This window comes from Ranitomeya imitator, chromosome 3, assembly GCF_032444005.1.
Source record: "Ranitomeya imitator isolate aRanImi1 chromosome 3, aRanImi1.pri, whole genome shotgun sequence".
NCBI classification, from domain to species: Eukaryota; Metazoa; Chordata; class Amphibia; order Anura; family Dendrobatidae; genus Ranitomeya; species Ranitomeya imitator.
In genome coordinates, this window is record NC_091284.1 from 247,999,390 (window position 1) to 248,026,383 (window position 26,994).

The 26,994-nt window shown below is 43.2% G+C and overlaps 1 protein-coding gene across 3 annotated transcripts in view; it reads left to right on the top strand.

Moving 5' to 3' along the window:
* Nucleotides 1-26,994, top strand: part of EPS8L3 (EPS8 signaling adaptor L3) — a 300,349-nt gene that overhangs the window by 223,811 nt on the left and 49,544 nt on the right. For all 3 annotated transcript variants that reach the window (XM_069756327.1, XM_069756329.1, XM_069756328.1), the window contains exons 12-14: nucleotides 1,717-1,791; nucleotides 1,865-2,013; nucleotides 15,623-15,728. In XM_069756327.1, coding sequence (XP_069612428.1) covers nucleotides 1,717-1,791; nucleotides 1,865-2,013; nucleotides 15,623-15,728 — 330 coding nt within the window. The remainder of the gene's footprint in view (nucleotides 1-1,716; nucleotides 1,792-1,864; nucleotides 2,014-15,622; nucleotides 15,729-26,994) is intronic.

Genomic DNA, 26,994 nt, shown 5'->3' on the forward strand with positions numbered 1-26,994 from the left:
TAACATGAAGCCCAATATGTCACAAAAAAACAATCTCAGAACCGCTAGGATCCGTTGAAGCGTTCCTGAGTTATTACCTCATAAAGGGACACTGGTTAGAATGGCAAAAAACGGCAAGGTCTTTAAGGTCAAAATAGGCTGGGTCATGAAGGGGTTAATCATGACCGAATGAAGAATTTAACTTTTTATCCCAGGTGCTGAAATTTTATTTCATTTTTAACTTTTCATTATTTTTTTTAAATGACAAAGTTTTTGTTGTTTTGCTCTTGCTGTTAGACCTGGGCTACACAGGAACTTTAGCTACGACATGTCGCAGAGTTAAAGACTCAGGGTATGTGCACACGTAGGTGGGATGTCTGCAGATTTTTCCGCACCTGTTCTTGTTAACCCGCAGGTAAACCGCAATGCGGATTACCTGCGGATTTACTATGGAATTACCGCGGATTTACCGTGGTTTTTGTGCGGATTCCACCTGCGGTTTTACACCTGCGGATTCCTATTATGGAGCAGGTGTAAACCGCAGCGGAATCTGCACAAAGAATAAATGACGTAGCGTTTCCGCATGGTTTTTTCTGCAGCATGTGCACTGCGGATTTTGTTTTCCATAATTTTACATGATACTATAAACACATGGAAACCAGCTGCAGATCGCAGCGTCAAAACTGCTGTGGATCCACAGCAAAATCCGCAGCGTGTGCACGTACCCTTATAGGTTTTTCTGCTACAATGCAGTGCAGTTCAAGAGAATGGGGTCTCATTGCAACGCCGAGGGTATAGCTCTAGTGACAGTCAAAAATTCTTTATCTGGTTGGATTTCTTGCAACTTGATTGATGCAGTCACAGTACCCTCAGAGTCACAATGTTACCCCATTCACTTGTACAGAGCTGCAATTTAGTAGTGACATCTATTGATCTTTGGCTGCATGACCTATGTTGTGGCTAAAGTCGCCTTGTAGCCCCAGACTAAGACTAGGTGTAGCAACTGAGTATTCTCTCATCCAAGAGAATTGAGTCGATTATGCTAATGACACTCTGATCACACTTGAATCAGAGGTGGATCAAAGTGTGATCAGTGTGATCTGATTCTCTCAGATGAGGAGAAGATGGAGAAAAAAATGTTTCCTTCTTCTCCATTGTGTCAGTCTGTGGAAATCAGACTGCACTCAAATGTCATCCCAGTACAGTCTAATGGTTTCCACGCACTGATTGACTTGCATGGCTGAGTGCGATCCAAATATCAGATCAAACTCGGACATGTAAGTTTTTTTACTCGGACAGGCTCAGTCCAAGGTAAAAGTGTGCCGTGTGCATGGCCCCATAGAATAACAGTGTGATCTGATGTTTTGTCGGCTCATACTCGGACCAATAATACGGTTGTGTGCACAAGCCCTAATGCAGACATACGTATCTCCATGATAACAGCATTGTCAGTGTAGTCTGAGCGTCACATACATTTCCTTTGGTCTGTTCCTCCACATTCAGCACATTTAGTGGGTCAGTAAGAAGAGGGAGAGTCAGAAAAATGAAAACATGATTAGAGCATCCCACTACACAGAGGTTATCACCTGTTCCTGCCAGCATTGCCATACAATGGCCAATGCATATTTCAACTTAGAAATAGCTGGACCTTATAATCATGCATTTTTGTTTGTGGAGTTCTCTGTAATAACATATTATATGCATGTTTAATTTATATTCTCCATTAAATGCCAACAGGCAAAAGTGCAAGACCAAATGTCTCAGCCAACTGCTCCGGATTTAGTCCACATATTGATGGACATCCTGCCCAAGGTAACGATGATGTTTATATTATTCTAGCATTATACAAAGGGTTACATACAATAAACTCCTTGCTCTATTACAGATCATATCAAAATGTCCAGGAAAGAACACTGTCAGCTCTGTGCTGTCTCCGTTTCTTACACAAAAAGCAATACTGCTCTTGAGCTCATGTGTTACAGATAAAGAGAGGAAACTGTGGGAGAGTTTAGGGGAAGCGTGGCAAAGTACAAGGTAATAATGTTTGTGTAGCAAACACATTTAAAGGGGTATTCCAACCTGTGGACATTCAATAAATGTCTGATATATGTGTTTCCTTAATGCACTGTTTTTCCCTATTCACTTTGCACTTGTACGGGTTTCTCTATTCTCTTCTATAGGAGTTCCAAAAGCTTGAGAAGTAGATGGGAATACCAAACTTATAGTTTTGTGAACAGTTCTAATAGATAATGTAAGGTTTTTATAAAGAGCAATTTTATAAGCAACAATAGTGAAATATTTTACTTTTTGGGACTGAAAACAATGTCAGCCATATTCTAATCACAAAGCAGGTGGGACATTATCTTCTGTCTCATGAAGAAAGTGTATTTATTTTTGAAGGAGTATTTCTCTCACTGAATCTCCTTTCTGAATAGGTGGACCCAGTCTGTGCAAGAATTAAATGGGTTGTCCAGTCTCAAGCTACAAGTCTGCAGTCACTCTATATATGACTGTAGACTTGTGAATTCTCAAATCACGAGCATTCTCTCATGTGACCGCAAGAATGAGATTTGCATACTTCCAGCCACATTCCGACTAGACTGTATCCAGCCACATTCTGACTAGATTGTATCCAGCCAAATTCCGACTAGACTGTATCCAGCCACATTCCGACTAGACTGTATCCAGCCACATTCTGACTAGACTATATCCAGCCACATTCCGACTAGACTGTATCCAGCCACATTCCGACTAGACTGTATCCAGCCACATTCTGACTAGACTATATCCAGTCACATTCCGACTAGACTGTATCCAGCCACATTCCGACTAGACTGTATCCAGCCACATTCCAACTAGACTGTATCCAGCCACATTCCGACTAGACTGTATCCAGTCACATTCCGACTAGACTGTATCCAGCCACATTCCGACTAGACTGTATCCAGTCACATTCCGACTAGACTGTATCCAGCCACATTCCGACTAGACTGTATCCAGCCACATTCTGACTAGACTGTATCCAGCCTTTCTCAGTACACTTGTATTGTGCAAAGGTGCTTCAATCTAGTTGGCACCAGACACCATGTATGCAAATTACATACTTGCAGTTACGCGCCAGCTGCCAGCACTGGAGAATTCTGTTCAAATAATTTTTATTAACCATTTTGACATTTTTCTTTGTAAAACTTTTTGTAAGTTCACATAGGTTGAGATTGCGAATACAGTACAAATTATAACATATTATAACATATTATAACAGATGGTTTGACAAGTAGAAACATTGTAAGCTTAATGTCCTGTATATTAAAACAGTACGTCTTTTTTAGGATATTAAATTATATATTGATTTTAGGAGGGAGGGGGGGAGGGAGAGGAGGGAGGGAGGGAGAGGATAAGGGATAAATGTTGTCCCAGTGAGACCATTTCTTTGAGAATTTGTGAATTTGGTTGTTTAACATTGCAAACTTCATCTCGTAAGACCTATGTAATGAGATTTTTTCAGTAATGTCCGAAAAGGAAGGTGGAAGCTTATTTTTCCACATTGTGGCTATAGTATTTTTAATTGTGAGTAGGATTTGAAGAATTATTTGTTTCTTGTCCGTGCTGAGTTCTGTAAGACCTAATGATAATAGAGCTGTTTGTGGGCTTAGGAGTCATTTTTTCTTTGTAATTTTGTTTATGGTATCTGACGTTTGAGACCAAAGTAAACTTAATTTCGGGCAACTCCAGAACATGTGGAGTATGTCCCCTTTCTGGCCACATTCTCTCCAGCATAGATGTGAATTGTCTTGGCTGACATGAGCTAGTCTAGCTGGAGTGAAGTACCAACGAGAAATGACCTTAAAATGGGATTCATGTAGGGACAATGATAGTGTAGAGTGATATGTAATGGATAATGCATTTTCCCAATCTTCCTGCGAAGGGGAAATGCTTAAGTCTCTTTCCCATTTGTTTGTATGTGAGTTTTTTGTCATATCCGCATCATGGTTTAGCCAATCGTATATGTATTTATGGCTCCAGAAAATACAATGATTCAAGTTGCTTATAAGATTCAGAGTCGCTTCTGAAAGACTGGGTTTCTTCCTAAGAAAGGAAGAAATTAGTTCCTTCAAAGATAGATATTCCATGAACATAGACGACGGAAGTTTGAATTTGCTTTTAATATCTTTAAATTTTAGAAAGTTATTTCCGTCATGGATGTCCCTAAGCCTTTCAATATGATAGTCCTTCCATGATGCCGATATGGATTGGTCTGATAAACTAGCTATGGTGTGGAGATGTAGAAGTTTTAAAATGGACCTCTTAGAAGTCCCTTTTTTTCAGGTTGAAAGTTTTTTCCAAGCAGTAATGGCTGCTTGAAAGACCGGGTGAGTAGGGGTATTTGTTTGCTGACTGAAGATAGATTTTATAATTATGTTTTTGAGGTTCTTGTCATTATATATATGTGATTCCAAGTCTAGCCAAGCCGGGGAGCCTGAATTCGGCATCCAGTACTTACTTTGTTTTATAATTGTTGTTTGATGATGAGCTGCTATGTTGGGAATGCCTAGGCCTCCATGGCCTCTTTTTTTTTATGCTAGAGTTAAAGGAATTCTTGGCTTTTTGTCACTCCAGATGAAAGCATTTATGTCTTTTTGTAGAGACGCGATTATTGAGTCGTTAATTGGGAGAGGGATATTGCCCAGTACATAGAGTATTTTAGGCAATGTGTAAACTTTCATAGCTAGAACTTTTCCCCAGAGTGAGAGAATCTTACTTCCAAACAAGGTAGAATCAGATTGAATAGATTTGCGTAAAGCGCTTATATTGGCTTTAATTATGTGTGAAAGGTTACTAGATAGGGTGATTCCCAAATAGTTAATTTCTTTTCTTGTCCAAATTATAGGAGAAATTTCTTTAATTTTTTGAATTTGTTTTTCATTAAGATTAATTTGTAGTATGCTAGATTTCTCCTCATTGATTTTGAATTGAGATAATGGAGAGAAAATTTTGAGTACATTGTGAAGCTCTCTTATAGAATTTATGGGGTCTGTGAGAGTGAGCAAAATGTCATCCGCAAAGAGACTGATTTTAAACTGATGAGAAGGGGTGTTTATACCTTTAATGTTTTCATTTTGTCTGATATGTTGGGCAAGAGGCTCCATCGCCATATCGAAGAGAAGGGGGGAGAGAGGGCATCCCTGCCTCGTTCCATTGGATATGGAGAAGGGGGCAGAGGAGTGATTATTTGTGAAGATTTTTGCTGTAGGGTTTTGATATAAGGCAAATATGGAGGATATTAAGTTATTATTGAAACCAAATTTAAGCAGAGTTTGTTTGAGGAAGCACCAGCTTAAGCGGTCAAACGCTTTTTCAGCGTCCAGAGAAATAAATATTGTAGGTTGTTTGGTGGAGTTAGCAATTTTTATTGCATTGATTGCTCTTCTTGTACCATCTGAAGCATGGCGGTTTCTCACAAAGCCCACTTGGTCATTGTTAATCAATTTAGGCAGCACTTCTCCAAGTCTGTTGGCAAGAATCTTAGCATAAATTTTGATGTCCGAATTTATGAGAGATATAGGGCGAAAATTTGTAATGTTTTCAGGGTCCCCTTTGGGTTTAGGTAAAAGAACTATGGATGCCTCCAACATCTCTTTGGGAAATGCACCAGAGAGTGAGGCTGTATTGAAGGTTTGAGATAGCTGCAGGGAGAGAAGACCACAGAATGTTTTGTAATAGTCATTACCGAAGCCATCAGGACCTGGGGATTTAGCCGCTTTAAGGTTTTTGATGCATTCCTCTATTTCTTCAGTTGTGAAGGGTGAGGTGAGAAGGGCCAAGTCCTCCGTTGAGATCTTAGGGAGATTGAGGGAGGAGAGATATGAGGTAATGGCTTTTTCGTGGCTTTGTGAGAGGGAGGGGAGGGAGTTTATATTGTAAATTTTTTCATAGTAATTTGCGAATTCATTTGCGATATCTTGTGGGTGTACTAAGGTTCTGCCATCAGAAGCTCTAATTTTGTTGATTCTTTCTCGTATTCTTTTATTTTTGATTTTGCTGGTCATAAATTTGGTGGGTTTGTTAAGGGAAGTATACATTTTGAATTTGGAGGAGGCTACCATTTGATCAAAGGAGGAAAAGATCAAGAGTCTAAGTTCTTGTCTCAGTTTAGAAATTTCTAATTGTAAGTTTAAAGAAGGTGTAGGAAGGGTTATCTGAGAATTGATTTTCAATTTTAATTGAGTTTGAATGTTTTCTATCTTAGATTTGTTGTTTCTCTTTTCTTGTGATGTGAGTTGGATAATTATTCCCCTAATAACTGCCTTATGGGCACACCACTTAATGATGGGGTTAATATTTTCCGTGTCGTTTTCCTTGAAATAATTTTTAATTGAATTTTCAATTATGTTTTTGTAGGATTATTTATAATGTATGGGTTGCATCTCCATGTTTTTTTGTTGTTGATCGGTGGTCCCAAAGCGAGCACTCCGACCACTGGAGAGTGATCAGAGATTGTTTTGTCTCTTATGTGTATTTTTTCAAATTTTGGGAGCGTAAATACATCCGAGAGTATTAAATCAATTCTAGATGCCGACTGATGGACCTCAGAAAAATGCGTAAACTCAATAGATGACGTGTTGATACATCTAAAAATATCAAAGAGCTCGCTTCGGGACAACCAACCATCCAAATCAGCAGACTGTGGTCTCTTTTTAGAGGATGAGTCAATTTTGTGATTCGGAACCGAGTTGAAGTCTCCCAGGAGAATTGTATCCCCTTTTTTAATTTTGTTGAGTATTTTGGTGACTTTGTTAAGGAAGTAAATTTGTCTAGTATTAGGGACATAGAGATTAGCTATTGTACATAGATGATTGTTGAGACGGCAGATTAATATATGGAATCTGCCATCAGGGTCTTTAAATTCTTCTAGGAATTCAAATGATGTTGTGTTTTTAATTAATGTGACTACTCCGGCTTTTCTTTTGGAATTACAAGACTCATATATATGTGGAAACTTAGAGTGTGAGAATTTTGGATGATCATTCAATTTGAATTTAGTTTCTTGGATGCAGATTAATTCTACGTTAGAATTAGCAAGTTCTTTCCATATGGAGTGTCTTTTTTTTGGACTATTCAGTCCTCGGACATTATAGGTCATTACACTAAGACTCATGTTTTCTTCAGGGGTGAACGGAAGGGAGAAATGGTCTCACTGGGCGGGAATCCTGGCGTACTTAAACACTAAACTGATTAACAAATCAAAAAGTGTTAAGAGAAGGGGTATATAAAATATACCAGAGCAGTTAGATAATAAAACTGGAACAGTTAACCTATTAATACAATTTAAGAAGTAAACTGGAACAATTAACTTACGTCTTCTTTTTTATGGGTTGACTAAAGAATGGGAAATGAGAAATTACCTCTGTATGTAATTTGATAGCCATGTCATAAATTCAAAATTAAGATTAAAGTTCAGAGTAATAATAGTATTTAAAGTCTGAGACCTATGATATGTTAAGGTCTAGAATCTGTGGTTTGCCCTGATTCAGCGATTTCTACCCTGTGGGTGGTTCTTTTTTAACGCTGAAATAAAGTTTTGACCCTCTAGTGGCGAAAATATCGGGATTGCTTTCCCTTCATGAAATATTCATAATTTTAGTGGGAAGCCCCATCTGTATGAGATGTTATTTTCCCTCAAGAAAGTGGTAGTGATAATGAATTTTTTTCTTGAAGTTAGTGTTTCTTTTGATAGATCAGCAAAGACCTTTAGCTTTTGAAAAGGTTCAGGAAAGGATTTTTCTTTTTTCAAATATTGTAGGATTTTTTCTTTTGTATTATAGAAATGGATACGTAAAATTGTATCTCTGGGGATTTCATTTGGAATTTTTGGTGGTCGAGGTAGTCTGTGGATTCTATCCACAGTGAGCTCTAGATTTGTGAGAGAAGGAATGGCTGTTTTAAAGGCATCTTTGACGTAATCAGCCAGATTTTCATTGGAGACATTTTTGGGAATGCCCCGTATTTTGAGGTTATTTCTGCTATTCCTGTCTTCCAGGTCCGCGATTTTGATCCTAAGATGTTTAATTTCTTGAGATAGACTATGTATGGCTTTAGATGTCTCTTCTGATTTTGTCTCAATTTTTTTAATTCTTTTCTCCTGTTCTACAAACTTGTTACCAAACTCATCTAGTGTTTTTTGGATTGTTTTTGCCTGGCTTTCAAAATTTGTAGTCATGTTTAGGTTAATTTTTTCAGCTAGATCTAGAAGAAGTTTTTCAGAATTGGAGTAGGTTACAGATGAGGAATTTTCAGGAGTTAAAGTAAAGTCTGATTCCTTTTTTAGTTTGTTTTTTGCTGGGCTTTGAGAGGGGGAGGGGTCATTGGAATATAGTCCCTTTTCATCTGAACTCTCTTGTGGATTGGTGGAATATTTTTCATTGGAAGTTCCTGGTGCCTTCCTTTTGCCCGAGAGTGATTGGTCCATGTCATCTGTAGAAGGTTTAATTGGGCTATTGAAGGTTTGGGTATTTTTCTGCATCTCTGAATCTGAAGAATTAAATGTGAGACTAGTTTTCTTGTTTAATCCGGGAATATTTGAAATTTTTTTGTTGTTTTTATGTGGAGATCTAGACCTGTCGGGACTAAGAGTATTAACCGGATCCTCCTTCGGATTGTGGAAAGATTTTTGTTTCGCTCTTTCGCTTTTTTGATGTGTAGCTGAAGTTGAGGTGTTCACTTTAAAATTGAAGACCCCTTTTGACATCTTAATGATATATAGAAGATTGTAAACCTTAGGTTTAGATGAATTCGTTAACCAGATGAGAAGTGATTATGTCTGTGTGAGACAGCCAGATGAATCTAACAGAAACTCAACCAAACATAAAAACTAAATATATGAGTAAATAATAAATGCCTCAGTAAAAAATCAATAAAACTAAATAAACAAAAAAAAAATCAAAAATGTGGTGACAAGTTTTGAAGTTGGTGGCTCTCAGCCAATTGCTCTTAGTATAAGATATATGGATGAGAGGCTTAGGGAGGCTGATGAGAAATATTATCCACCTGTTGGAAGAAAGAGCATGTGCAACTTCTGGATATAGAACTGTATATGTAGTATACCTGTTGAGGGAAAGTTATTCAATGTTGCTTGATCCCTTTAAGTTAGGGTGATCCCTTTAAGAGAAATAATGAAATAAGCAAAAACAACTGATCATAAGGCTAAAAACCAAAGAATCCCCACCGATGAGATATAAAAACGAAAATAAAAATAAAAAATAAACACTTTTTTGAAGGATAATCAATAGAGATAAATGAACAATGGGAGCACCAGAGAGCTCAGCAATCCCTCGCTGAACCTCTTATATGAACTTGAAACAGAAGCTATTTTTTATGCATGAAATCAAATAAGTGAGGATTGTGACCTCGTTCAAATTCCTATGTCAAACTGTAAATGTAGCAGTGAATGCTGAGGGATTAAATGTAGTTTACTTAGAAGAGCTATTGCTTAAAGGGAAGGTGCCATCAAAAAAAATTTTTTTTCAGAAATTGTAAAAATGTAAAGAATTAATGATGACATTTTCTTAAAAAATATTATCATTTTTATATTCATTATATATTCAGATATTCATTAATGATCTGGTAGAAGGTTTACACAGTAAAATATCGATATTTGCAGATGATACAAAACTATGTAAAGCAGTTAATACAAGAGAAGATAGTATTCTGCTACAGATGGATCTGGATAAGTTGGAAACTTGGGCTGAAAGGTGGCAGATGAGGTTTAACAATGATAAATGTAAGGTTATACACATGGGAAGAAGGAATCAATGTCACCATTACACACTGAATGGGAAACCACTGGGTAAATCTGACAGGGAGAAGGACTTGGGGATCCTAGTTAATGATAAACTTACCTGGAGCAGCCAGTGCCAGGCAGCAGCTGCCAAGGCAAACAGGATCATGGGGTGCATTAAAAGAGGTCTGGATACACATGATGAGAGCATTATACTGCCTCTGTACAAATCCCTAGTTAGACCGCACATGGAGTACTGTGTCCAGTTTTGGGCACCGGTGCTCAGGAAGGATATAATGGAACTAGAGAGAGTACAAAGGAGGGCAACAAAATTAATAAAGGGGATGGGAGAACTACAATACCCAGATAGATTAGCGAAATTAGGATTATTTAGTCTAGAAAAAAGACGACTGAGGGGCGATCTAATAACCATGTATAAGTATATAAGGGGACAATACAAATATCTCGCTGAGGATCTGTTTATACCAAGGAAGGTGACGGGCACAAGGGGGCATTCTTTGCGTCTGGAGGAGAGAAGGTTTTTCCACCAACATAGAAGAGGATTCTTTACTGTTAGGGCAGTGAGAATCTGGAATTGCTTGCCTGAGGAGGTGGTGATGGCGAACTCAGTCGAGGGGTTCAAGAGAGGCCTGGATGTCTTCCTGGAGCAGAACAATATTGTATCATACAATTATTAGGTTCTGTAGAAGGACGTAGATCTGGGTATTTATTATGATGGAATATAGGCTGAACTGGATGGACAAATGTCTTTTTTCGGCCTTACTAACTATGTTACTATGTTACTATGTTACTATTTGTTTATAATTTAGTAAAATATGAAAAATAATTTGAAAAGTTTTGGAATTTCCACTTTTCAACACTAGGGGGAGCAGCTGCTGAAATTTCAGAAAAACCTAGTGTACAAATAGCTCACATTACTGCACTGCAGTAATTATGGGCGGAGTCTGCTGACGTGTGTGATGTCTCCTCTCCTCTCCTTATGGGTGTTTGCTAAGGGATTAGAGAGGATGATATTCAGGAACCCAGTGAGCAGCCATTTTGTTGGTGACTGCAGAGTATGGCTGCCGTCACACTATCAGTATTTGGTCAGTATTTTACCTCAGTATTTGTAAGCCAAAACCAGGAGTGGAACAAATAGAGGAAAAGTATAATAGAAACATATGCACCACTTCTGCATTTATCACCCACTCCTGGTTTTGGCTACAAATACTGAGGTAAAATACTGACCAAATAATGATAGTGTGAAGGCAGCCTTATACTGACAAGTAGACAGTCACCAAGGATGGCAGGCAGCAAAAGGATTCTGGGAGATATGTGGTGGAGGGAGCAGGGTGACAGCAGCACAGAGTATTTCAGGAGAGCAGTGTGCTGGTCTATAGGGGCCCCCTGTTCGGTGTGCGGAGCAGCCAGGGATTGTACATAGAGCGCTGTCTTTTATACACATGGATGGACCATCTGCTTGTTTGCTCCACAGAAATCCAGGAAACATTTCTGCGGATTGATGGCCTGGTCTGATCCAGACTTTGCATGCAGACCCCATTCCCCTCCTCAGATCCTGTCTTCTCCATCCTGTCCTGGCAATGTGTGAAAGCGAGGCGACAGGCGCAGTCCGGGGTGACGCTGGGAAGGAAATGTAGCCATATAGTAACGATAAAAATGAGACCCCTCTCTTCAGCTGCCTCACCAGCCCTGACTGCACCTAACTGGAGGTCATGCTTTACCCTCTATTACCCCAGACCCGCGTGCAGGTGCTCAGCCAGAACCACCATAGAATGGGTCCGCTTTCTGAAGATAATACTGCCATAGTGTTCTCGCATAATACCGCCATATAGATCACACACAATACTATCAAATAGATCACACAATACTGTCATACAGTTCTCACATAATACCACCATATAGATCACACATAATACCGCCAGTTTTCTCACATACCGCCATATAGATCACACATAATACCGCCAGTGTTCTCACATACCGCCATATAGATCACACATAATACCGCCAGTGTTCTCACATACCACCATATAGATCACACATAATACCGCCAGTGTTCTCACATACCACCATATGCTTCTCACATAATACCGCCATATAGATCACCCATAATGCCGCCACATAGATCTCACATGTATTGTAAATAAAGACTCGGCCAGAATAAAGTCTTTTATTAATCTTTTTTATACCATACCGAACGCATAATCCTCGACTCCCTCATCTCCCACAACAAAAATAATAAACCACAATGGGGAAAGACATGCAGGGGGGAGAGGAGTGCATAGGAGAGGATTAGATACTGACTGCTGAGCCGTGTATCTAATCCTGTCCTGTGTGATACTGTGCTGCGCCGTGTATCTAATCCTATCTTGTGTGATACTCTACATAGGACAGGATTAGCTACACAAGACTAGATTAGCTACACAGGACAGAGGTAGCAGTGGTAGATGGTATATAGAGGCAGGCAGCAGTGGTAGATGGTATATAGAGACAGGCAGCAGTGGTAGATGGTATATAGAGGCAGGCAGCAGTGGTAGATGGTATATAGAGGCAGGCAGCAGTCGTAGATGGTATATAGAGGCAGGCAGCAGTGGTAGATGGTATATAGAGGCAGGCAGCAGTGGAAGGTGGTATATAGAGGCAGGCAGCAGTGGAAGGTGGTATATAGAGGCAGGCAGCAGTCGTAGATGGTATATAGAGGCAGGCAGCAGTCGTAGATGGTATATAGAGGCAGGCAGCAGTGGTAGATGGTATATAGAGGCAGGCAGCAATGGTAGGTGGTATACAGAGGCAGGTAGCGGTGGTATACAGAGGCAGGTAGCGGTGATATACAGAGGCAGGTAGCGGTGGTATACAGAGGCAGGTAGCGGTGGTATATAGGGGCAGGTAGCAGTGGTATATAGGGGCAGGTAGCAGTGGTATATAGGGGCAGGTAGCAGTGGTATATAGTGGCTGGTAGCAGTGGTATATAGTGGCTGGTAGCAGTGGTATATAGTGGCTGGTAGCAGTGGTATATAGGGGCAGGTAGCAGTGGTATATAGGGGCAGGTAGCAGTGGTATATAGGGGCAGGTAGCAGTGGTATATAGTGGCTGGTAGCAGTGGTATATAGGGGCTAGTAGCAGTGGTATATAGGGGCTGGTAGCAGTGGTATATAGGAGCAGGTAGCAGTGGTATATAGGGACAGGTAGCAGTGGTAGATGCATAAGAAAATAAAAACTCTGTACTTACCTTCAGTCCTCTTCCAGGAAGTGCTGAATCATGTTCAGGGCAGAGCAGTGTCACGATCTCCCAGCTCTGCTCTGAACAGGGTGGCTGGGACCAGTGATTGCAGCCTGTGCTGTAATACTAAGTACAGGCTGCAATCACAGCTCCTGGCTGCAGATACTCACCCTGAACCTCTCTTCCCAGCAGCAGCTTCTCCCTGGCAGCTCCTGTTATGATCGCACACACTGAGCTGTGTGTGCGATGACAGAGGAAAAAAACAAAATGGCCGCGATCTCCTCTCACAGCTGTGACGTAGCAGCCCAGGGGGCGTGCCCAAGTCACAGCTGAGAGGCAGGAGTAGCGGTCGGAGCCCGACTGTTGGCTCCTATGCCCATGGCTGCCGTAAGTGAGGTGTGCAAGTGTCGTGCCCAGACACTTACACCCACACTAATGAAAATGGCGGCCTCCAGTGGCAAAAGTAAAAATGAATAAATAAAAAAGTATTAAAGTACTACATTTACTTTTGTATTAAAAATAATTGATTATATAATCAATAATTATTAATACAAAAACTAAAATCACGGCACCCTCCTTTTAAGTGTTTCTCTGTTGTCAGCCAGTAGATTTTATTTGCCGAGTAGGTAGATAGTTTTTATGGCAGGGTTGAGGGGGTTATTTCTTAGTGACAGGTGAATTTCAATGTCACTTTGTCTGTATGTTCAATATAATCATTGAAGGCAGGGCAGGTAAGCCAGTTGTGGTAGGACCAGAAGTCACAGCAAGCCCTGACAAAGGATACTGTTGAAATGTATTGATGTAGTGATTTAGGACTTGTCACAACTTGACTTTACCTCCGTCGCAGGGGACTATACGTGGAGGATTCCTCTAGTAGTCGGCAGACTTTAATAAGTAGGGCACTACAGGGCGCAGCATGCCCTTGGTTTACTGTTGGGAAGTTGCCAATAGAGGGAGAAAAAACAAGGGGTAATCTCTAGCAGCCCCAGGCAGATAGCAAGAGATAGCAAAGCCTGTACTGGAAGCCCCGTTCTCCTGCAAGTTCGCTGCAGCGGAGCGTACCTGTGTCGGTGGCAAGCCGGGGAGCAAGGAGGCAACGCTGATCTGCCGATAGTTGGGAGGCGTGTAGGCGATCACAGGGTTCCGTGTCTTCACAGTCGGTGTCCTAGTGGATCAGCAAGGGATCAGAGCTGCGTGTCTGATATCAGTTGGAGGCCGTTGAGTTAGAGATACGCTGTACCTTAGATCCCGCTTCAGCCTCATGCGCACTGTGTCTGAGGGGAGGTAATGGCAGTCTCCTTCCGGTTTAGGCCATCCACTGAAAGGCGGGCAGGAGGGCACCAGTCCACCGTGGGTCCCACTTCCCAGCCGCTCCGATCTCCTCTCCTCTCCGGCGTGTCCTCCCTGTAAACGGTTGTAGAGGAGGGCTACATGAAGAAGTCCCAAGTTTGTGAGGGCAGGCCTCAGACCTTGGTGTGCCTCAGCAGGCCTAGAGTTTAATTTTCTTGAAAATGCTTGAAGTAATGAAATAAAGGTCTCTAGTGAGGCCTGGGTATGATTAAAGATGCTCTATGAGCAAAAAATGTGCGAATGGCTTGAATATGTCGAGTTATTTGTAGGATCCCTGTGTGGCCTATTTATAATAAAAAAAAAAAAAAAAAAAGGTTCCTCGCATCATGTTCTCATACACTTTATGCAGTATTAGCCCTCTGTGTCTGTACTGCTACATACTTAGGCAGGTAACTGGTTCATGCAGCTTTACATGAACACCTGAGCCTTACACTATAGCTGGTCCGAATAACTAAAGCAATTGTTACCATCCACCTCTCGTGTCTCCCCTTTTCCCCATAGTTTGTAAGCTTGCGAGCAGGGCCCTCACTCCTCCTGGTATCTGTTTTGAACTGTATTTCTGTTATGCTGTAATGTTTATTGTCTGTACAAGTCCCCTCTATAATTTGTAAAGCGCTGCGGAATATGTTGGCGCTATATAAATAAAATTATTATTATTATATTATTTATTAGGATTTGAGGTAATCCTCAGGAGCTCCCAAGAAATGTGTCTCACATGTTCTGAGACCGAAGCCACGCCCCCAGGACTGGAGAATTCTCACAGCATGAGCTCGCTGTGAGAATTCACAAATCTGCAGTCACGTGGAGTCTATTCTCACGCACGGTTCATTAGACAATGACAACTAAGTTGTAGTCATTAAAAACGTTTATCGGCACAACCAAAAATTAATTTGCTTAGAAATCCTGACATATACGATTTAAAAGTAACTTTTTTTTGTGGACATGCAGATGTAGTGCTTGATTTTTTATATGCAGCTCTACTAGACTCTGAGATTGCAGGGCAAACATATTCTGCTTCACAGAGATAGCAGCCATTCCAGTATACTATCAAACTCTGATTCTGCAGCAAGAGAAGCAGGAACCAACGTACAGCACATAATCAAAGGTCTAGAGCCAAAATCACGTGACCCACATCAGAACTACAAATCAGTAAGCTACTTCATTTTACCAGTGTAGTTTATAGGCTGGAGATAACAGGTTAGAGTGATTCCAAAGAAGTAAAGCAAACAATATTGACAAGATAATATTATATTTATATCACTATTATATATATATTATAGAGAAGACTGGCCAAATGGAAAAAGTGTTCCCGCGTATACACCAAAGTTCTCTGATGGCTGGATCCCTCCAGCACCCACCAGCAGCAGCAGTAATAACCAACTAGAGGTATGTAGATTCCTAAAATAGTGCCATTCTCAAAGCAACTTTCAGATATTCGCCAGTTATTACTTCTAGTTTCATACATAATAAGGAGAAAACAGTCAAAAATATACCAAAAAATACAAATAATTTTATTAAAGAACAAAATCATGTACAAATAATACAAAGAATTATTATATGGGTTCCATGGGTGTAAAAAACAGCAGAAGAAAAGGTCAGGATATGTTGAAAGAAATTGAAACCGAGAATATGTTGGTATATTTTTGACTCTGTTTTCTCCTTATAATGTTTTGACTTACAAGTCGCCATTTACATGGGTCTTTGGTAATATTTACTGGTATTTTTATACTTCTAGTTTCATGATGTCATGTCAACCCATGAAATCCTGAACTTTAAATGCAGTATGCAGTTGATTGGCAAGTGGATTTCTATGCATTCCATGTATTATATACACGTTTACACTTAGGAATTATTATACAGATGACTGCTTATCATTATACAATGACTAGATTTCATAAGACACCTGTAAAGGCGTTGTCCAGTACTTTTATATTGATGGTCTACCCTTAGGATAGGTCATCAATATAAAATCAGTGGAGGTGCAACACCCAACACCCCCGCAGATCAGCTGATCTCATGGTTCAGGGCAGGCAGATGTGATCAGTTGTGGAGTGGAACAGCACAATTCCATTAACTGTATAGTGGCCAAGGCCGGTTAGCGCACATCTACCCCTATTTGAATGAGCGCCGAAGTGCCCTCATTTGCAAATGAAATAAAAATTGACAATAAAAGACTTAGGCTAGTTTCACATTTGCGTTTAAAAACGCAGCGTTTTAAACACAAATGCATTTGGTGAAAAAACGCATTTAAACACATTTAAACACTGCGTTTTTAGACACATGCGTTTTTGCATGTTTTAATACAAACGCGGCGTTTTGACGTGTTTACATGCGTTTGCGTTTTTGAAACGCATGATGAGAAGTGTGTGACAGCTGCCAATCATCGAAATGAACAAGAAAACCCACTATAAACAGAAATAGCTAGGGTTAGGGTTAGGGTTAGGATCCCTAGTAACCCTAGGGACCCTAACCCTAACCCAAACCCTAACCCTAAAGGATCTTAACCCTAACCCTATCCCTAACCCAAACCCTAATTCTAAGGGATCCTAACCCTAACCCTAAGGGATCCTAACCCTAAGCCAAAGCCTAAACCTTAACCCTAACGGATCCAAACCCTAACTCTAACCCTAACCCTAAGGGATCCTAACCCAAACCCTAACCCTAAGGGATCCTAACCCTAACCCTAATGGGTTATCAGTGTGTATTCTTGTGTTTTTCTATTAAAACGCATGCGTTTAAAAGCGCATGCAAACGCATGTGCTTAAAAACGCATGCGTTTACATAGACAGCAATAAATTTTTTTGCGGCAAAAAAAACGCCGCTAGAAATTACATGTTGCATTTCTGCAACAAAACGCATGCCTAGAAACGATGCATGCGGCCGCAAAATGCGGCAAAACGCATGCAAAAAACGCATGCGTTTTTAATGTTAAGTATAGGAAAAAAACGCATGTGTTTTTTTGCGCTAAAACGCAGCGGCAAAAAACGCAAATGTGAAACCAGCCTAAAACATATACTGCTGTCATAATTTTTTTTAGAGGCCAAGTCCCTTATTTAGATCTTCAAATCATTTACTCTAATTTGATTTTGGGGTGAACAGAGTTCTTTTACACAGAAACACCTAATTACTCTGCCAGAAACATTTAGCTCTTACACGCAGGGCCAAGTGTACGTTACAACTATACAAAATGTAATAAGGAAACTTTCTTTTTCATTTTTCTCTCACATTTTTTTAATCATCTTTTAGGACTTTAACCTGCAATTGTTTGATAGTACTGTATTACAGCATATACAACCCCTGGCAAACATTATGGAATCACCGGCCTTGGAGGATGTTCATTCAGTTGTTTAATTTTGTAGAAAAAAAGCAGATCACAGACATGGCACAAAACTAAAGTCATTTCAAATGGCAACTTTCTGGCTTTAAGAAACACTAAAATAAATCAAGAACAAAAAATGTGGTAGTCAGTAATGGTTACTTTTTTTAACCAAGCCTAGGGGAAAAATTATGGAATCACTCAATTCTGAGGAAAAAATTATGGAATCACCCTGTAAATCTTCATACCCAAAAATAACACCTGCATCAAATTTAGATCTGCTCACTAGTCTGCATCTAAAAAGGAGTAATCACACCTTGGAGAGCTGTTGCACCAAATGGACTGACATGAATCATGTCTCCAACAAGAGAGAAGCCAGTTGAAACAAAGGAGAGGATTATCAAACTCTTAAAAGAGTAAATCATCACGCAATGTTGCAAAAGATGTTGGTTGTTCACAGTCAGCTGTGTCTAAAATCTGGACCAAATACAAACAACATGGGGAGGTTGTTAAAGGCAAACATACTGGTAGACCAAGGAAGACATCAAAGCGTCAAGACCGGAAACTTAAAGCAATATGTCTCCAAAACAGGAAATGCACAACAAAACAAATGAGGAACGAATGGGTGGAAACTGGAGTCAACGTCTGTGACAGAACTGTAAGAAACCACCTAAAGGAAATAGGATTTACAAACACAAAAGTTAAACGAAAGCCATCATTAACACCTAAACAGAAAAAAACAAGGTTACAATGAGCTAAGGAAAAGCAATTGTGGACTGTGGATGACTGGATAAAAGTCATATTCAGTGATCAATCGCGAATCTGCATTGGGCAAGGTCATGATACTGGAACTTTTGTTTGGTGCCGTTCTGTTAGGACTGGCGGAACGCACCAAGTACAAGATGAAATGGAACTAGGTGCGTTCGCAGTCCGAGGTCCACCGTGCAGGTAAAAACCCTGCTGCTAGTAAGACGGACTATATGGCGGTACTACAAGTATACACGCACGGGTTAACTACACCCTGCGTGAAGGAAGCGATCCTGTTGCGTCACAGGACCGCGGTACCGCACATAGAGTGCAAGCAAGTAGTCAGCGAACTGAACCCCAACTAGGATTGAAGTCCGATTAGACACTTGCTGGCACAACATTGCAACTTGGTGTGTAAGGAAACTAAATTAGAATATAAAGGCACAAGAGTGCGTGCGGTGCCGCACAGACGGACGCCACTAACCACCCAGGCTTGGGTCAGGAAAGCGCAGAGCAAGCGCACGGCGCCGTACAGGCGGACACAGCAACTGGTAGCTGTAATGTGTGTTACGTGCTGTTGGATAAGTCGGGCGCTAGATAGCAAACATACACCTTCCGCGAACAGACATTCAATAGGGAGGGTTATTTAAAGAGCGACTTTCACTCACAACACACACACATATTTACAAGACAATACTAGCGCATGGCCGTGCGGTCATGCGCAGTTTATATAGCTGCAGCACAGGAAACAGCTACAGAAGTTTTGCCCTTTCAGGACCTGCCAAAAGGACCAATGGGATGTGCTGCAGTACCTGAGCATGTGACCCTCGATCTCCAACAGGAGATCTTGCCCTGGGCATGCTCAGTGTGTGCAAATAAGGACTTAGATCCAGAAACGTTCACTCGCCGCTGCCCAGCACTGGCTTCAATGGCAGAAGCAGGAAAAGCAGCAGTAACTCTTCGCACAGAGTCAGACTGAGCGAGACGCTGGGTTCGACGTCCCTGCTGAGCAGACTCCACTGCGGCTGGAGGAGAATGGGAGACCGCAGCGGAGACGGATCGAGATTCCCCCTGTGCAGCAGAGGAAACTTGACTCCTAACATTACCCCCCTTCCTAGGGCCCCCCCTCCTTGGGCCTCGCTACGTTCGAAGGCAGCAATGAGCTGCGGGGCCCGAATGTGCTCAACAGGCTCCCAGGACCTGTCCTCGGGGCCATAACCCTTCCAGTCTACCAAATAAAATTTTTTCCCACGTACCACCTTGCACCCCAAAATAGCGTTCACCTCATAATCGTCCGTAGACGAACCGGGACATATACACGGGTTTCAAGAGGGACACATGAAAGGTGTCGGTGATACCCAGACGTGGCGGAAGGGCCAAACGATAGACCACAGGATTAACCTGCTCGAGGACCTTGAATGGGCCCAAGTAGCGAGGAGCAAATTTAGTGGACTCAACTCGCAGCCTGATGTTACGGGCGGAGAGCCACACCAAGTCGCCAGGAGCAAAGGTCGGAGCGGGGCGCCGAAGAGCACCGGCGGAGGACCTCATTCTCTCCTTAGAGGCCCGAATGGCATCCTGAGTGCGGTCCCAAATATCCCGCGCCTCCACAGCCCAGTCTGCCACCCTGGAGTCGGCGGAAGACACGGGCATAGGCACAGGTATCCGTGGATGCTGACCATAGTTGAGGAGGAATGGGGTTTGTCCAGTGGAGTCGGCTACGGCGTTGTTCAGTGCAAACTCTGCCCATGATAGCAAGGATGCCCAGTCATCCTGCCTGGCTGAAACAAAATGTCGCAGGTATGTGACCAAGGTCTGGTTGGCCCTCTCTACCAACCCATTCGTCTCGGGATGATATGCGGAAGAGAGATTTAACTCAATGCTGAGAAGACGACAAAGCTCTCTCCAGAACCGAGACGCAAACTGGGGACCCCGGTCACTGACAATTTTGTCTGGCATGCCGTGTAGGCGGAAGATGTGTCTTATGAACAACGCTGCCAAGGCCCGTGCAGAAGGTAACCGTGGGAGCGGCACCAAATGCACCATTTTCGAGAAATGATCGGAAATAACCCAAATGACGGTACAGCCGCGAGACTTGGGCAAACCCACTACAAAGTCCATCCCGACCATCTCCCAGGGCCTGTCTGCCACCGGCAAGGGATAGAGTAACCCAGATGGCCGTTGTCGAGGAGACTTATTTTTGGCGCATGAGACACACGCCAGAACGTAATCTCTGACATCTCGGGCCATATGCGGCCACCAGTACGTCCTCGCCAGTAGCTCAGATGTCCTCTTTGTCCCAAAGTGTCCACCCACCCTGGACGAATGAGCCCAAGAGAGAACCTCCGGTCGCAAATTAATGGGCACAAAAGTCTTGCCCGGAGGCACAGACTCTAGCGAAACCGGCGCTACGGTTCTCAGGCTTTCGGAAGGGACAATAAGCCGAGGCTCTTCTTCCTCCTCCTCAGTTGACATAAGGGAGCGAGAGAGAGCGTCAGCACGGATATTCTTCTCCCCGGCGAGATAATGAAGGGAAAAGTGGAACCGGGAGAAGAACAGGGACCATCTGGCCTGGCGAGAATTTAGCCGCTGGGCTGTCTGCAAATAGACCAAATTTTTGTGGTCCGTGTAAACTTGGAATGGAAACCGCGCACCTTTCAGAAGGTGTCTCCACTCCGAAAAGGCCAACTTCATTGCTAGCAACTCCCTGTCCCCGATGGAGTAGTTTCTCTCCGCTGGCGTGAAGGTCTTAGAGAAGAAGAAGCATGGATGCTTCCGACCTTGAGCATCCTTTTGATAGAGGACTGCTCCAGCACCAACGGACGAGGCATCCACCTCCATTAGGAATGGCTTATCCACATCGGGACGATGTAAGATGGGAGCGCTAGCAAAGTGGGACTTAATAGAAGTGAAGGCCTTGGAGACCTCTTCCGACCACAATTTGGGATTCGCTCCCTTCTTGGTGAGGGCTACCAAGGGAGCTACCAGAGTTGAGAAGTGGGGAATGAACTGGCGGTAATAGTTTATGAACCCCATAAAGCGCTGCACCGCTTTAAGAGAATGGGGCTCTTGCCAGTCCATCACAGCCTGTAGTTTGGCAGGATCCATAGCCAATCCCTGGGCGGAGATGATATAGCCCAGGAAAGGTAAAGACTCCTGCTCAAACGTACACTTCTTCAACTTTGCATAAAGAGAGTTTGCCAGTAGGAGGTCGAAGACTCTGCCAACATCTCTCCGGTGGGAGTCAATATCTGGAGAAAAGATGAGAATATCATCCAGATAGACTACAACTGAGGTAGAAAGCATATCCCGGAAGATGTCATTGACAAAGTCTTGGAAAACGGCTGGGGCATTACAGAGCCCGAAGGGCATTACCAGATACTCATAGTGCCCATCTCTGGTGTTAAACGCCTTTTTCCATTCGTCCCCCTCACGGATGCGAATCAGGTTGTAAGCACCCCGCAGATCTAGTTTAGTAAACACCCTTGTTCCCCGAAGCCTATCGAAAAGCTCAGATATCAAGGGCAAAGGATACTTGTTCTTAACGGTGATAGCGTTAAGACCCCTGTAGTCTATGCATGGACGTAGTTCCCCATTCTTCTTCTGCATGAAAAAGAACCCTGCCCCAGCAGGTGACACCGACTTCCTGATGAACCCTCTTGCCAGATTCTCTTGAATGTACTGAGACATTGCCTCCATCTCCGGGAGAGATAATGGATAGACTCGACCCCGGGGAGGCTCAGCACCAGGCAAGAGATCAATAGGACAGTCATAGGGGCGATGGGGCGGAAGGGTCTCCGCCGCCTTTTTGGAGAACACGTCTGCATAAGACCAATATTGCTTGGGGAGAGAGGATAGATCTGCGGGTACCACTGTAGTAGCAACCTGAACGCACTCTCGGTGACACCTACCCCCACAAGATTCACCCCATCCCAGAATTCTGCCTGAGGACCACTCGATGTGAGGAGAGTGGTACCGTAGCCAAGGTATCCCCAACAGGACCTCATCAAATCCCTCAGGAATGATGAGCAGAGATATAATCTCCTGATGGGATGGCGACATGGACAGGGTAAAAGGGATGGTCTGATGTGTTATCTGTGAGGGCAGTATCGACCCATTCTCCACTCGTACCGTTACTGGTTGAGGTAGCATAACCAGGGGTATTGCGTGACGTTGGGCGAAGGCAGAAGACATAAAATTGCCCTCCGCCCCAGAATCCACGCAGAGCTCTACCGAGTGGGAGGATGAGCCTAATGTTATTGTCCCCTTAAAGGACAATTTGGAGGCAAACGTCGCCGTGTCTAGTGTACCTTCACCTACTACCACTAGACGCTGACGTTTCCTCGACCGCTGGGGACATCTGATGGCAAAATGTCCTGACTGCTGGCACACATGACAAACCTGGAGTGCACGAGCGGTCCGGGACTTAGATCCCGCTCGTGACACTACCGTAGGCTCATGGGACTCAGGGGCCTGGACTGGAAATTCTAAAGGTTTGGCGAAGGTGGGAGCCAGCCGAAACCTCTGCCTACACTGGGCTCGCTCTAACCTCTGCTCGTGAAAACGGAGGTCAATACGAGTGGATACTGTTATTAATTCCTCCACTGTGGCGGGAATCTCCCTAGTGGCCAGGGCGTCCTTAACGTGGTCAGCCAGCCCCCTCCAAAATATAGGAATGAGGGCTTTATTAGACCACTCCAGCTCAGATGCTAGGGTGCGGAAGTGTACGGCAAAATGGCTGACCAAGGACGAGCCCTGAGTCAATGCCAACAGTTGGAGCGCCGTATCATGGGTGACACGAGGTCCTAAAAAGACCTGTTTCAGAGTGCTCAGGAATAACGGAGCACTCTGCACCACATGATCGCCACGCTCCCACAGCGGCGTAGCCCACTGCAACGCCCTGTCCGACAGGAGAGACACGATAAACCCCACCTTTGCCCGCTCTGTAGGGAAACGAGAGGCCAGAAGCTCGAGATGTATAGAGCACTGACTCACGAAACCCCTACAAGACTTACTGTCACCAGAAAATTTCTCTGGTAGCGGGAGGCGAGATAGAGTCGGAACAGGGGTGGCAGTGGACAAGGTAGCTGCAGCCACGCTAGCAGCCTGAACAGCGACAGCAGTGACATCCACAGCTGAGGTTGAACGCTCTAGAGCCGCCAACCTTCCCTCCAGCTGCTGGATGTACCGCTGTAAACGCTGATCGTCCGCCATTTACTAGCCAGACCTTGGCGCTAGTATTATGTTAGGACTGGCGGAACGCACCAAGTACAAGATGAAATGGAACTAGGTGCGTTCGCAGTCCGAGGTCCACCGTGCAGGTAAAAACCCTGCTGCTAGTAAGACGGACTATATGGCGGTACTACAAGTATACACGCATGGGTTAACTACACCCTGCGTGAAGGAAGCGATCCTGTTGCGTCACAGGACCGCGGTACCGCACATAGAGTGCGAGCAAGTAGTCAGTGAACTGAACCCCAACTAGGATTGAAGTCCGATTAGACACTTGCTGGCACAACACCGCAACTGGGTGTGTAAGGAAACTAAATTAGAATATAAAGGCACAAGAGTGCGTGCGGTGCCGCACAGACGGATGCCACTAACCACCCAGGCTTGGGTCAGGAAAGCGCAGAGCAAGCGCACGGCGCCGTACAGGCGGACACAGCAACTGGTAGCTGTAATGTGTGTTACGTGCTGTTGGATAAGTCGGGCGCTAGATAGCAAACATACACCTTCCGCGAACAGACATTCAATAGGGAGGGTTATTTAAAGAGCGACTTTCACTCACAACACACACACATATTTACAAGACAATACTAGCGCTTGGCCGTGCGGTCATGCGCAGTTTATATAGCTGCAGCACAGGAAACAGCTACAGAAGTTTTGCCCTTTCAGGACCTGCCAAAAGGACCAATGGGATGTGCTGCAGTACCTGAGCATGTGACCCTCGATCTCCAACAGGAGATCTTGCCCTGGGCATGCTCAGTGTGTGCAAATAAGGACTTAGATCCAGAAACGTCCACTCGCCGCTGCCCAGCACTGGCTTCAATGGCAGAAGCAGGAAAAGCAGCAGTAACTCTTCGCACAGAGTCAGACTGAGCGAGACGCTGGGATCGACGTCCCTGCTGAGCAGACTCCACTGCGGCTGGAGGAGAATGGAAGACCGCAGCGGAGACGGGTCGAGATTCCCCCTGTGCAGCAGAGGAAACTCGACTCCTAACACGTTCACATGAGATTTATAAAGATGACTGCCTGAAGAGAACATGCAAATTTCCACAGTCATTGATGATATGGGGCTGCATGTCAAGTAAAGGCACTGGGGAGATGGCTGTCATTACATCTTCAATAAATGCGCAAGTTTATGTTGATATTTTGGACACTTTTCTTATCCCATCAATTGAAAGGATGTTTGGGGATGATGAAATCATTTTTTAAGATGATAATGCATCCTGCCATAGAACAAAAACTGTGAAAACATTCCTTGAAAAAAGACACATAGGGTCAATGTCATGGCCTGCAAATAGTCCGGATCTAAATTCAATTGAAAATCTTTGGTGGAAGTTGAAGAAACTGGTCGATGACAAGGCTCCAACCTGCAAAGCTGATCTGGCAACAGCAATCAGAGAAAGTTGAAGCCAGATTGATGAAGAGTCCTGTTTGACACTCATTCAGTGCATGCCCCAGAGACTGCAAGCTGTTATAAAAGCCAGAGGTGGTGCAACAAAATACTAGTGATGTTTTGGGATGTTTTTTTTGTTTGTATGTTTTTCATGATTCCATATTTTTTTCCTCAGAACTGAGTGATTCCATAATTTTCCCCTATGCTTGGTTAAAAAAGTAACATATTTTGTTCTTGATTTCTTTTTGTGTTTCTTAAAGCCAGAAAGTTGCCATTTGAAATTACTTTACCGTATATACTCGAGTATAAGCCAAGATTTTCAGCCCATTTTTTTGGGCTGAAAGTGCCCCTCTCGGCTTATACTCGTGTCATGGTCGGCGTGGGGGGTCGGCGGGTGAGGGGGAGCTATGACTGTCACATACTCACCTGCTCCTGGCGCTCCAGGCGTGGTCCCTGCATGTCCCATGTTCTCCGGCGCCCGCAGCTCTTCCTCTGTTCAGCCGTCACGTGGTTTTGCTCATTAAAGTAATGAATATGGACTCCACTCCCATAGGGGTGGAGCCGCATATTCATTACTGTAATGAGTGGTACCAGTGACCGCTGAACAGAAGAAGAAGCTGTCAGCGCCCGGAGACCATCTGTCCGGGAGAAGCTGCCAGGGACCGCGCCGGGAGCAGGTGAGTATTTCATATTCACCTTTCCTTGTTCCACTGTCACTCCGTCTTTCGCGTCCTCTGCAGTGACTGTTTAGGTCAGAGGGCGCGATGGCGTATTAGTGTGCGCGCCGCCCTCTGCCCGAACAGTCACTGCTGAGGAGCAGCGGGCAGCGACAAGAGGTGAGTATGTCATTTTTTTTATTGCAGCAGCATTACATGTGGCACATTTTTATATGGAGCTTCTTATGGGGCCATAAAGAACTGTATGGAGCATTATATGTGGCACATTTTTATATGGAGCATCTTATGGGGCCATAAAGAACTGTATGGAGCATTATATGTGGCACATTTTTATATGGAGCATCCTATGAGGCCATAAAGAACTGTATGGAGCATTATATGTGGCACATTGTTATATGGAGCATCTTATGGGGCCATAAAGAACTGTATGGAGCATTATATGTGGCACATTGTTATACGGAATATGTTATGGGGCCATAATCAGCATTTGAGTAGCATTATATGGGGCAAATATCTGTATGGAGCACCTTATGGGGCCATAATCAGCACTTGTGCAGCATTATATGGGGTATAATAGTATATGGAGCATCTTATGGGGCCATAATCAACATTTGTGCAGCATTATATGGGGCATATTTTAATATGGAGCATCTTATGGGGCCCATCATAAATATTATGTAGCATTATATGGGGCATATTTTGTATGGAGCATCTTATGGGGCCCATCATGAACTGTATGGAGCATTATATGGGGCTCCTTATTCAATATGGATATTCAAAAACACTTAACCTACTGATGTCTCAATTAATTTTACTTTTATTTGGTATCTATTTTTATTTTTGACATTTACCGGTAGCTGCTGCATTTTCCACGCTAGGCTAATATTCGAGTCATTAAGTTTTCCCAGTTTTTGTTGCAAAATTAGGGGTCTCGCCTTATACTCGGGTCAGCTTATACTCGAGTAGTAGTTTTGTGCCATGTCTGTGAACTGCTTTTTTTCTACAAAATTAAACAACTGAATGAACATCCTCTATGGCAGGTGATTCCATAATTTTTGCCAGCGGTTGTAATCAAAGTGATGTTCGTTCTCCTATGAAGCACAGCTCATGTTGGGCTTTACAGGTGGACAAGTTTGGTAGCCATTGGCACCTTCAGCAAGCAATCCTGCTTTCAGAACAACCCAGTGGTAAAATTGCAGGGATGATGGGAGAAACTCATTTAAACATTATTGTAAGAAATTGAGTGTGGCATTTAAAGGGAGCATGTCAGCACAAAATGACTGTTCAGGCTAA